General features: G+C 49.2%; 1 protein-coding gene across 2 annotated transcripts in view; it reads right to left on the bottom strand.

Moving 5' to 3' along the window:
• Positions 1-10,806, bottom strand: part of LOC134138136 (phosphofurin acidic cluster sorting protein 1-like) — a 70,764-nt gene extending 59,958 nt beyond the window's left edge. The window contains exon 1 of one of the 2 annotated variants that reach the window (XM_062571384.1): positions 10,604-10,806. In XM_062571384.1, the coding sequence (XP_062427368.1) occupies positions 10,604-10,806 (203 nt within the window). The remainder of the gene's footprint in view (positions 1-10,603) is intronic. The other variant, XM_062571385.1, reaches the window with a different exon arrangement.
• Between the last annotated feature and the right edge of the window lie 2,283 nt (positions 10,807-13,089).

The following is a 13,089-nucleotide window of genomic DNA, read 5'->3' as shown; positions in this document are numbered from 1 at the left end:
TTGAAATTACTCTCGCTTCTCTCTGCATCCTGTACATTAAATCCACACTGAGATGCATCGCTGGAAAAATCACAGCGCAGATTTTGCTTAAACTAGTTCTGCCAGGCATGAAACAACTGAGCCTGAAAATGCTCCATTCCCCTCCCACCCCATTCCCTTCAGTTTTATCCATTCTTCCCCAGGTCATCTTTTCCTTTGCTTTTCCCACCCCACTCCTATTGGAAAAAGGCTGCTAATTTTGAAGGCTGACTGGCAGCAACACGCAGGCACATCAGCCGGCAAGCAAGGTCTGGGAGAAAGCTGAGCCTCCCTCACCTGTCCATCACAGGAGACCAAACAGGATCTCCAACCTCCCCCAGCCACGGAGTTTCATGAAACTCGGTTCTTCGTGGTCTTTGCCCTTGCCAAGCCAGGAGAAAAGTGGGCAAACGCACCAAGAGTTACAAGTGTCAGACAGCTATCATGACTGTTACAGTCTGTATTTTCTTAGCAGTTTCCTGCATGAGGCTACGAGTCGTTTGCTGGGTTATTCACAACACTCAAATATTTGGGGAAGAAGAAAGAGAAAGAAAACTAATTGAGACCAAACCAACATTGCTCCATCATGTGCACAGAAGAGCTGGGGCAATATAACCACATCCCCAGACTCTGCCACAGCGAGACTTCACTGTTTTTTCCAGAAGGAAGCAATTCAGTGTTAAGACACATTTCCAGGCAAGCAGGGGAGATTTTATTCCTGTCTTTGCTACTTTTTAACTCTTGGACGAATCACTTCATCCCTCTTCATCCCCACCCATGTCTACCCAAAGCAGGGAGCAGGAATCCTGCAAAACAGGTGGTGTCTCATTATAATAATACAGCACGCAGCGCCTACCCCAACAGGACCCAAGCCTCTGCCATAGCCTCCCAGTGCCTCCCAGCACACAAGCTCATTTCCAGATAATAAGCACATTGGCAAGAAGCATCTCCTGAGGGAGCATTAGGATCTGCCCAGGCAGCCTGTCCTAGCGTGCACAGCATGCTCCTTACCCACACAGCGATTAGCTGCCCTCACGCTTCGCTGCAAGACGCTCAGACATTAATTGCCCCTACCCACAGCAACATCTTTCCTCAACATAAATATCACCTTAAAACCTCACCAGAAAGTCCAAACTCCACCACCGCCGCCAATTTCCACACACTGCTCCTCAAACCTTCTTCCAGGCACTACCAGTTCCTGCAGTCTTCCAAGCCTGGCCAGAAGATTCCCAGCCCTCAAGATCCAGATCGGACAGAAAGGAAAACTCTCCTGCAGATGTGGCTCCCAGATGGTTCCTCTCCAGCTGCCCCTCTCTGAGAACTCGCGGGCTTTCCAGACCAGCTCTCCAGTCTGCGGAGGTCAGGGAGCGATCCCTCGCCATTCCCGCTACCTTCAGATTTGTCTTTCTGGCTCAGGGAGAGGCATCTGCTTCTCTGCATCCCTCGGCATCAAGCGCTGTGCCCCATGACAGCCCCCCAGGCACTCAGCATGGTTTCTTTCGTCCGCTTTGTCGGGCTCCTAATCCGCACATGTGGCCACCGCTGAGCTGCACTGGCTTCAGAGCTCCAGCCAGCAGCAGGGAGATGAAGGACCGAGAGAAGTGAAAAACCAAACACATTAAGAAAAAGCTCACCACTTTTTGCATGATTTGAAGACGAAAATAAACAAAAATAAACACCCTCTGAATTCTAAAACTAGAATCGCATACTTTGTGGTTAATATGTACAGGAATCAGTTCATCTCTAGGCCCTTTCTGGCTGAGTTGCAGTCCTGCACGTGCGGACATGGACCCAGCACCACAGGCTATGCCTGCGTACCGCAAGGCAATCGCTTGCAAGTGCAGCACTTCATAGCATGCCCTCACACACGCATTTTGCACACGCATTACAATAATCAGTCTTTCAGGGCTCTGCTTTCCCAAAAAGGACAAGTTTCTCCCTCCGTGAGCACGAGCACAGTATTACCAGCTTTGGGAGCAACGCTCTCAGCACTGCACCTCGGGACCTCTTCTGCTCTATGACGCCGATGCCCTCACCCAAGTGCTGCAACATGCAAACAAGCTGCCAGGAGCCAAGCAGGGAGGAGAGGAACATGAGTCACAGCTCATGGTTTTGGACAGAGAAATGGTCACTGAAACTAGAAAAATAGTGAGCAGCTTCAGATCCCAGATCTGAATTTAAGCCTCACTTCAGTGTCCAAACTACAAGGTCATCTTTCTGCTCTGTTTTCAAATAAGTCACTGGTTTAACAAAAAGCATGTGACAAAATTCATTGCTGCTGCATAACAGCCTCCCTAGAAACATTAGAAAGAGCTTACTAGACGATCCAGAGGCCAATAGCAAGGTTGCACGCTGCAGCAAACCTTTTTTTTTTTTTTTTAATAGGCAAAAAAGGATATATTACTTGGGAAACAAATCACATCTTTAACCAGTTATTGCTCTACTTAGGATCACTGTGTTTGCAGCTTCCAAATGTTCATCTGGGGTCTGCCTGAAAGCAGCCTCAGGACAGAAAAAGAGTGGGAATTTGCAGCAGCACATCCAGCTTCTCTCATTTTAGCCACGCTGACGCAGGTACGGCCAATACCACAGCACTTCCTTGGCAAACCTAACGGGTTTTGAACTTTCCATCTACAGGCACAGCGGAGCTGCTACACTGATCTGCTTTAACAGCACAGCCAGGTGCAAATGCACAACACCTCTGCGGAACCACAGCAGTCTGCCATGACCCCCTGTTGTTCGCTTACTGTGTCCCCAGGCTAAAATAAAATGTGTTAATTAATTAACACCACAAAGCAGCAAGCGACTACAAAAACAGCCTTGTCTACACGAGGAAAAAAAGGGGCTCACAACACATTAACAAGTACATTTTATTAAAGTTTCAAAACGCATGTGGGTAGAGCTCAGGCTGCATCCTGCTCATCACCGTAGCAGAGCCTGCGATGGTATACCTCAGCACCTCCAAATCCACTGGAGACGTCCCAACGCAGCCAAGACAGGAAAAGCAGCGAGATGAAGTCAAGGTTAGTTCATTGACCCACAACAACCCGCTTTCATTTCACTCCTGCACGCATTTGCTCAGGTCCCAACAGACATCAGTCTTGCAAACCTTGCTACAGTGACTTAAAGCATGGACATCCTCCACTGTCCGGTCTATCCTAGTGGAGGTCTCCACGCCAGCTGACAAGAAGATGGTGCCATGGGAAGATACATCTGGGAAGAGAGCACAGAGCAAGGACTTAAGCGACATAAAAGTAGTAACACAGGTATGTGGAGCAGATAGTGACAAACCAGCTTGAGTATCCATTTCAAAGCATCTTTATAACCTAATAAAAAACTTTTAAATATATTTAATTCTGAAGAGCTGCATGGTTACGACTCTTTCAACCGAGAGAATAATTTTCACCACAACTGGCAAATTTGTACTTAAGCTTTTCATCCACTTGCAACGTAAACTGCTAATAACCAGGACCTACACGATTCAGTTCTTTGCTCGGATCTTCACGGGAGGAGCAGCTCCCCAAAGTACGGGGTGACCTGGTCACATTCCCAGAAAACAGCATTGCCAATACATAGGTGAGACGAACAAAGTGTAAATGCAGAGTAACAGAAAGGTTGTCCTTTGGACTAACTGGAGCTTATGGGACACAGCAGGCACAATGTAAGCTTGAAAAGTCAAGGGACTTGACAATCATCAGGGAGAAAATGAGTCAATTATACCTATATGCCATATGAGTCAGTTAGACCTACATGCCATATACTGTGAAATCCAAATGGACATCCCGAATCAGCATGATTCCTTCTAACAAAGGAGCACAGGAGAAAGGAAGAAATGCTCAGACCCAACAGCCTCAAATGCAAAGTATGAGAGGACTGAAAGAAAATGCAGTCTAGGAGTACTGTATTTCTGGGAAGTGCATACAAGAAAATTCAGAAAGTCTGACAAAAGGGGAAAAAATGATATCCATTAGCGGAGAAAGAAAACCTCAAAGCCATTAAAAAAACATCTCGAGCACACCAGGAACAGGGTCCAGCTGAAAAATACAAGCCATCATACAGGCGCAAAATGTGGCCACTGGCAATCCACAACGAACAGTTCTGAGAACAAAAGCAAATTACATGGAGAAGAGAAAAACTAAGATTCAGAACTGAAGAGTACTCAATTATAGGTTTGCAAGGCATGACAGAAGCAAGGAAAAAATGTGAGAGCAATGCCAAAATTATCAGCAGCAGCGTGCAGAGCCTTTGAGGGAAAGTAGAAATAGAAGAAAGTAGGCATACCAATAAGGCACAGAATGGATGGATTGCTATTTGATAGGTAAAGAAGCACAAGAAAAAAATGCAGAATAGATGCAAATGAGCTCTTCCAAAACTATATAAATAAGTAAAAGTCCCTATAAAAAAGGGACTGGCCAGACTAAGCTGGTAGGGACAACAGAAGACACAAGTTCTGGCATCATCCCAAAAAGCCTGCACAGAAGCTTTTGTTATCATGTACACAGAAAGAGTTAAAAATACACAGCAGCCTAAAACAGCTGTTCACTAAGCCTGGACATTTCAGTCCAGGAGGTGACCCCATATGCAATGGCTGTGGGTCTCATATTACTTAAAACATGCTTGCACTGAAGAATAAAAAAACAGGCTAAGTTTTACAGTGGAGCAAAGATCAGCATCAGCAGGAAAATAAAGAGGACTCAAGAACTTGAGTAACAGACAAAATACAACAGGAGTTTTCATTTGCTAAACAGAATCCCTCCCAGGGTTAAACCACATGAGGTAGGAGAAACAGAGCGTGAGACACGACAACGGGCAGTAAATTACAAAGGTGACTGCATTGCAACAGGTCCGCAGAAGACACCAGCGCAATTTGGGGCTGAATCTCACGGCGGAGCAGCGAGTGGCCTCTATAACCACAGCAGCAATGTGTTAAGGTATCTGAAATGCTGCATCTCTCCTTTGGGTCCATTGCGATGAGTATGCTGAAATACCCCAAAAGTGATGTCCCCTCATTTCAGATAAAGATCCAGGAGACTGTTAGGTACCAGACCAAGCTCACATAGGCTGTCTGCTTCCCTGGAGTTAGAGACAGGTCCCTGCTACTTCATCCTCCACAAAAAAAAAGACACATTTACTCCTTGTTTTCTCAAACTCTCTAACCTCATCCACTGCAAGCTAGGCAGCAGAAAAAAATAAGTACAATATCCACCAGCTTTGATGTAGTTAAGAAACAGCAGAAGCACAGCCTCCCCATCATCTGGGGTTCGGAAAGCTGGGACCGGATGAGAACACAAGGTATTCAGAAAATAGCCTTGACCCGATGCTCATCAGACACGCTATAAAATGTAGGATGTCTTCAGCCTCTGGTTCTTTTTGAGAAATAATTTTTTGGAAGCTGATTGGAGACACATGTTCAACCTAGAATCATTCTACATTGCAAAGAACTACACAAAAGCATCAGCACAGATTTCAGGAAAGAACAGGATACTAGTGCCCAGCAATTTATTCTTCTGAAGGGAAAGAAACTGCACAACAGAAAGGTAAGGAGATCTTCGTCCAAGAGGAGTGTGCACTACATGCATACTACACAGCTATTAGTAATCACAAGTAATTGAATACTCTAGAGAAAGCAGTATCAGCACTCGCAGCGTACTAGCAGAATGAGAACAACGTAATGTTTTTGATAAGCCATCAGATAACTGGGCTAACGCAGCCTAGTTAACAAATGAAACACTGGCGAGCTAGTCCAAGGGGCAGCATTGCAGGGACTTCAAATAAAATTAAGCCTTCAGCAAAGTCACTATTAATTCTCTGAAAGGAGCACACCTTCCATCAATCACGCCAGCAGGGGACACTTGTCCCGAGTTCCAGTAATGAGTAAAAAGATGCAATAACAGGCACCAGTTCAATTATTCTCCGTTCAGAGGGGAAACATAATGGAGCTAGAGGAGAAATCCCAAACGTGCCCCTCTGTGACAGGCAAGCCACACAGAGCGACAGCAGACGACACATCAGCTGGGTTACTTTGCAGGCTCGCAGCCAAGTCCACAATATTAAAAACAATATGCAATTAGATGATTGTTTAGAACATTTTGTTTTCTATATAGGACTAAAGGAAATCATAATTCAAACATGGGAAATATCATCAGTTTTAAGAGACTGTTTCCTTACAAGAAACCGTGGCCTCTCTGGAGCACTTGCTGACTGGAGCTACTCCGATTTGCCATGGCATCTGAATGTTTTTTTAAGGAACAATCTGGAATCATTTAACATTCCCAGAGGTGCAACTCTCTATCTTATTCAATCAGAGCAGCTTTTGCTGAGGCTGGAAGTTTACAGTGAAAACTCCCAATTTACCCAGGGAACTGCTCGAGAACATCTTGGACAGACAAATACATATTATTTCAGCTGGAAAAAGACTGTTTCATAAAGGAACGTCCAGTTCAGAGACTCTTCATCACTAAGGCAGCTTCAGAAAGAGAAATACTCAGGAGCTGTAGAATAGCAAGCCTGCATGACTTGCAGAGAAGGAAATGGACCCCCTGAGACCACAGCTGACAGCAGACAACCTCCACGGGGCTGTGAGACCACTGCCAACCCGGCCGAATGCAGCTGAGCCAGAGGAGAGCACGTTCTTCCATACTTTGCTACATGCACTGCTCACTACAAGGCTTTTGGACCTCAAAAAAAAAAAAAAAAAAGGAAAAAAAAGAAAGAAAAGAGAAGGAAAGAGAAGGAAAGCAGGCGAGAAGCTGTACAAAAAAGAAAGCTTACCCTCTTCTCCGTGAAGTGACAGGCAATAGATACCCTCTGCCTGAATGGGACAAGGGGTCCACACAGATGAGAGCATTCGCCTCCTGGCACTTTTAAGGACCACTGCAGCTAGCACTTATGGGATCTCTCCAGTTATATCTGCAACAACAGCTCTCCCTTCCAAGAAAGCATTCATCACGCTGAGGCTTTCCAAAACACACGGGTGGAAGTTTTAACAATAGCAAATTCAGAACATCTTCCAAAAGGTGATATCTTGAAGGTGCACATTCACGGTCTGACAAACAAAGTCAGCCCCAATCATATGCATTTCTCCAAGTCAATGCTCTTCTAGGTACCAGAAGCATGAGACGCTATGTTCGAGCACACTGTGTGGGTGGCAGCAAGACTTGGAATGGTTTTTGCGCTCCAGCATCATAGTGAGATACAAGGTACTCTAGGCCAAATGCAGTGTATCTGCATCCACGTAACATCATTCACAACACAATTTGTACAGGTAGAAGACTCTGCCTTTGCGGTTTCAGTTCATCTATTCTGATACATTAGCTAAAACACAACTCTTACCTCGGTCTAGAAACGTGATGACTTATCTGTGAAAAAACATCCACATAACACTGAACACAAGAGCTATGTCATGGAGAAAGGGTAGAGTGAACATGGCCGCACAAACTTATCTTCTTTCCAAATTCGTTAAGAAGTCGCAGATATTAAAGGGAGAGAAAGGAAGAGCAGTCTTACTCAGAGAGGTAGAAAAACATCCCTACTTGAAAGGAGCAAGTCCCCAAGCACATTTGTGCAGAGTCCTTTAACGTATTTTTTTCCAAACATAGAGTCCAATCAGCGTATGAAACCATGAAAACAAAATAAAACATTACTTTGATGCAGACAGACATTTTGCTTTGGAAAAGCTCTAGTTCATTGCTTGCGGTCTCCGTACACTGAAAAGGGGACTTACTTGCACAACAATGTTCTTCATCCCTCCCCAGAGCACCTCCAGGAACACTCTTAATAAGACAACTGCAAGCGTAAGTTAAGGCTGATTGACTATTTTTGCAGAAGCACACTTCAAACTCCACAGCAGGAATCAACCTGGACTGCTTTCCTTCTGAGGCACCGCAATAAGAAGCCAATCATCCCTGTCCCACAGGGTAGCTTAACTGAAGATGCAGAGAGCACTTTGCTTGGTTTCCAGGTGCTTAGTTCTTTCTGCTTCCCTGCCTAATAGCCCACTGCCCAGAAAATCCAACTCTGTCTCCCCTGAGAGCCCCTGGAGCCAAGGCAGCTGGGTCCAGGCTGTGCTTACTCAGTTCATAGGAAGGGCATTAAGAGTTCACAGATCTCTCCCACCATGGCTCTGAAACCAGAAAGAACCAGTAGGAAGGATGATACCTCTGTTCTGGGAGGAGAGCAATTTCCAGAACTGAATATGGGCTTAGTTCAGTGATGCATAAGGTATTTCTGATTCAGCAGGAAAGACTTCCATTATACACGGCAGTTCACCTTCTAAAACCAAGGCCCTCCTACAATGCATCAGACGTCTCACAACCACATTACAGAACCGTTTCATACATGGGGGCTTATACTTCACAGTGCCTATTTTTACCAGCCCAGATTACCTCTCAGAAATTTTGAAGGCCCAGACAACTAGCTCTCAACAGTCCCGCATTAATTTCCAAGCACAGAGCAGCAACACTGCAAAGGTCCACCTAGTCCAGCCCTGCTCCTGCAGAAGCCAAAGAAATGAAAAGCCTAAGAAGGAGCATGGGGACAGTGGAGACATACGATACAGTGTCTAGAAAAAGCAAAGCAAATTCTATAGCATTAGGACCTGGGCAAAGTTCTCCTTTCCCTAGAAACTCAAGAGTGCTGGAGGAATTAAGGCTATACATGAACTAGAGACAGAAAGACTCGAGCAGAAAGAATTACTACACTTGAATGGGTATTATTTTGCCACTATCACACTGACACTCCAAGTACAATACAGACTAGAGATCACTTGTGCTGAGTACTCAGACAGCACAGCAGGAGCCTCTGCCTCAAAAAAACCTAATGTCAAGACTAAAACAAGCATATCAGCAGAGTAAGAACACGGGCAAGTAACAAGCAAGCACAATGCACACACACACCATCAACCCAACCCGGATCAAGGCTTGATTGCCCTTTAGTTTTAGCAAACACAAATACCTGCAGGCGAGATGAAACACTAGGAAATCTACAGTAAAGGCCAATCCCCACAATGGTCATCTTGGCCTGGCGGGACTTCTCCAGCCACCTGCTGATTCTGCAGGCATAGCGGCATATCATGTCAGAGTAGATGCCTCTGAAGGAAGAATCAGCTTCCATCAGCTACTTCCCATGTTAACAAATGTTGCATTTTAAGAAATTCCAGAGAGGAAACTTCAGTTTAATTCTATGGAGGTTTCCTCTGAAATGGTGTGTCAGATGGTTGCCCCTCATGGCAGCCAGCACACACATACGTTCTTGCATGAGAACACAAGTCTACCCAATGCTAATGGAAATTATCCTTGTGAAAAGGCACAGAATTCATTCTGCCAAAGAGCAGTTCTTCCTACAGCTTCAAATTGATGACATACCATTTCTACTAGCAAACTTCCCACCTGCATCCTGCCACCCATGTAGCTCACTTCTAAATTCAGTCTCCCAGTTATTCTGTCTTTGGCTTGCCCAAAGCAATTCCTCCTCTAACACTTGTAGCTTCTCCACTTGTGAAGGCTATGTACACACGCTTCACCATCACTAAATTCAGCTCCCTGCATCTGCAACTTCTCCTCTTTCTGCAGAAAGTCAGTCTGATAATCCTTTGCTGCTCTTTGGAATACTGTTTGTGAGTAATCTACCCACAACTAAACAATACCCCAAGTCACCTTAAAGCTATAAAAGGACCACTGCTTCCTGCTCCATAGGACTCTGCCTCCGTGTGCATCGCCCAAAGCTGCCCAGGCTTTTCACAGATGCATCACATTGCAAACTCCTTCCAATCTGCTGCCTTCTCAGGGCAAGACCTCCTTGGGCATCACAGCCACACAACTTTACCATACTAATTGGAAGAACATCAGAACATTTCTACTCCAACCTGCCACCAGGTTTCTCCCTACAAGCACATCAACCTCCCACAACCTTTCCACAAAGGCTGGTGTTCTTCCCCCGGCAGGAACAGTTATTTTTCCTCTCTTCAGTTTTACTCATGTATTTTTTGTGCGGCACTTGATATGCCACTTGCAGGCACCCTACCATGGCCCAGAGACACGCGGATCCACGACGACTTCTCGAATCAGCCTCATCAACTTAGAGATCTCAACGTTCATGAAAAAACTTCACGTGATAAGATGAATTAGCCCGAAGACACTTAGTTCACCAACACACCCAACACCTCCTGACTCCAAGAACGACCTAGGACTTGGCATTCTTCCGGTCAGGTACGTCTAGGCTGGACATACCTTCATCCATCCATCCATCCATCCATCGGCAATGATGTTCACACCATCCAACTTCAGCTCAGCTGCCTACGGGCTAGGGCGCAGGGAAGGGCGAGGGGCCGCGGGTGCGAGGCAGCCCGCGCCAGGCTCCAGGGCACCGGCTGTCGAGGCCGTCACCCCTTTCAGGGCCGGAAAGGCGGCGCGGCCACGGTGAGGCCCCGCTCTGCGGCCCATCGCGGCGGAGAGCCGCACTCGGCCCGCGGGGCGCCCACGCCTGGCCGGAACCCGGCGCGCCGGCTCGGTACGGCGGCGCGGCGGCCGCCGGGCGGGAGGCGGCCCGGGGGCTTCCCGCGCCCGCCCTGCCCGCGGCCGCGGCGTACCTGGGCACGCAGCTCGGCGCTGAGCGGTCGATCTCCCACGTCGCGAAGAGGTTCATGGGCACCGGGACCGGCCCGGGGCCCGCCGCCGCCGCTGCCGCCGCCATCGCCGCCGCCGCCGTCGCCGCCGCCGCCGCCCCGCTCGCCGCCGCCGGCCCCGCCGTGGGACCCGAGCCCAACGCGCCGGCCGCCGCTGCCGCCGCCATCCCGCCGCCGACACTGGCGATGGGGGGCGGCCCGGGCCCCTCGCCTCGCCGCCGGCCTCCGCCTCGGCGCGCGCCCGCTCGCTCGCGCGGCGGGGCGGGGCCAGGCGACGCGCGGCGGCCAACCGAAGCGCGGCAAGGCGGGGCTGGGGCGACCCGCGGCCAATCACAGCCCGCCCGGGGCGCGGCCTGCAGGGAGGGGGGCAGATCGGCCAATCGGAGCGGGGAAAGGGTGAGGCCTATGGGTTTGGCAGGCAGCCAATGGGATACGACGGAGGCGGGGCTGGAGCGCCCGATAGCCAATCGGAGAGGAAAAAAGAGGGGACGGCTGGGAGGGGGGGCCGAACAGCCAATGGCAGAGGCGTCGCGGCCCGAGGCTGGAGAGGGGCGTGGTCGCGGTCCCTTTAAAGCGTTTTGGCACCTCCTTCCCGCTCCCCCCCTCCGTGCCGGCGCGCGCCCGCTGAGGGGCGCGGTCGAGCGCGCGCCCAGCAGCCGTTGTGGGAACGCGCGCGCCCCCCCACCCCCCAATAGCCCCTCGGCCCTGGCTTGCTCGCGCGGTTACCATGGCAACGGGGAGCGGCTGGGCCTGCCCCCCCCCCCCCCACAACACAGCGCGCTCCTTCCCGCGGAGGGGCCCCGTCATGGCGGCCGCGGCGGGGAGCAGGGACGGCTGCGCTCTGCAGCCCCCCTAGGCGAGCGACCCTCCCCGTCGCCGCTGTGCCCGACTTCTGAGCGGGGCCTGGTGGCGGGAGCAGGAGATCGGCTTGAAAAAGGAGCCCCAAAGGCAACTGAGAGTGCACGGCGGCTGCGAGGGGCGCCGAGGATGCCAGGCTGCGGCCTTGAATGCCGTTGGGCTTGGCTCGAGGAGGGTCGGTGGAAGCCAGGACGGGTGGACGACAGGGCGAGGAAGGTCCCCGGAGACAAGGGGGCATCCTTCCAGGTGCCGGAGTTGTGTCCGTGCAGAGAAAACCAGAAAGAACCGCAGAGCTGGCAAGCTGAAGGTAAAGCCAGGCTCTGCCGGAGGAATTAAAGCTCCTGCCGGACGGTCCCTCAAGCGCGCGGGGAGCTGGGGCCTGGCAGATACTCTGAAAGCCAGCGTGGAGGGAGAGCCCAGGGAGCGCCACGGCCATTGCGGGTAGCTGACCGGATACCTTCCTCTGGTGCTGCTACAGCAACAAACTAGATTTCTTCTTCAGCAGGGCCTTAGCGGAGGATGGAAACGGAGCTGATGCTAGCAGAGGCTCTGGAACACAACCATCCAAGCAGGGTAGTGCTGGCTCTGGAGTCCTGGAAAGAGGCAGGGATGAACGAGCTGTTTGAGACTGCTTGAGAGAAGCAACTGAGTCAAAGACCAGGCGGAGAGTGGATGAGTCGGTAAGTGGTCAGTCCTCACGATGGAGAAAAGCCAACAGCTTCTGCAGGGACCATGCCAGGACCTGCATTGTTCAGTAGCTTCAGCTGTGGCAAGATTTTCTGTTGATGCAACGCTGCTCCAAGCAGACTGTGAGGTTCTTCTCATGCACACGGAGGGACCACGGTTTAACAAGGGGGAGCACCACGGGTTTGCAAAGCAACGTATAACAGTTTCTACTGTGGAGCTTTTCTTCAGCACACTTTTCTTTTCCTCATCAGACCTAATGTTCTGCTGGCCTTTTCGTCAGCTCTTCCAGAGTCCGTGTTTTCCCAACATTATCCACGAGGATTTCAGGGTCACTTTCCTGAATGCTAATGTCTAATTTACAGTCTGTCACTAGGACCTTTTCTTTTACCTAGCATTTGTCAGTTTTGTGTTTTATTTGTCATTGAGCTCCAAGTCTCTCAGCAACACGCAGCTATTCACATCAGCTTTCAATCTGACTAGCTGAATCATTTGAACCATCAGCAAACTTTTCCACCTTGCTGTCTGCTCCCTTTCCTAGCCCATTTCTGCATCTGATGAACAGCACATGTCCCAGGACAGTTGTGTAGAGCTTCTGTCTTGTTCTCAAAACAGCTTGTTTGCCGCTTCAATGCGTTTTCGCTTCTTCAAGCAGTCATTAGATGCATGAGAGGACCTTTCCTTTCATCCTTGACAGCCTAATTTCTTTAAGAACATTTGCTAAAGGGATCTTAGCAGAAGCTTTTTGTGGAAATTCAGTTGGATCAGGAATGAGTTGCATTTTCATAGCATTCTGTAGATGAATATGAAAACCTTGTTTTGCGGCAGGATAGAGTCACATGTCCGTTATGCTGGCCTGGCATTATCTCAGCATTTGCACCCATGATAGTTTGATCTCAGCTGGGTAT

Source organism: Rhea pennata, chromosome 3 (genome assembly GCF_028389875.1).
Source record: "Rhea pennata isolate bPtePen1 chromosome 3, bPtePen1.pri, whole genome shotgun sequence".
Lineage (NCBI taxonomy): Eukaryota > Metazoa > Chordata > Aves > Rheiformes > Rheidae > Rhea > Rhea pennata.
The sequence above is the reverse complement of the archived record's forward strand: the minus strand, read 5'-3'. Positions and strand labels throughout refer to the sequence as shown.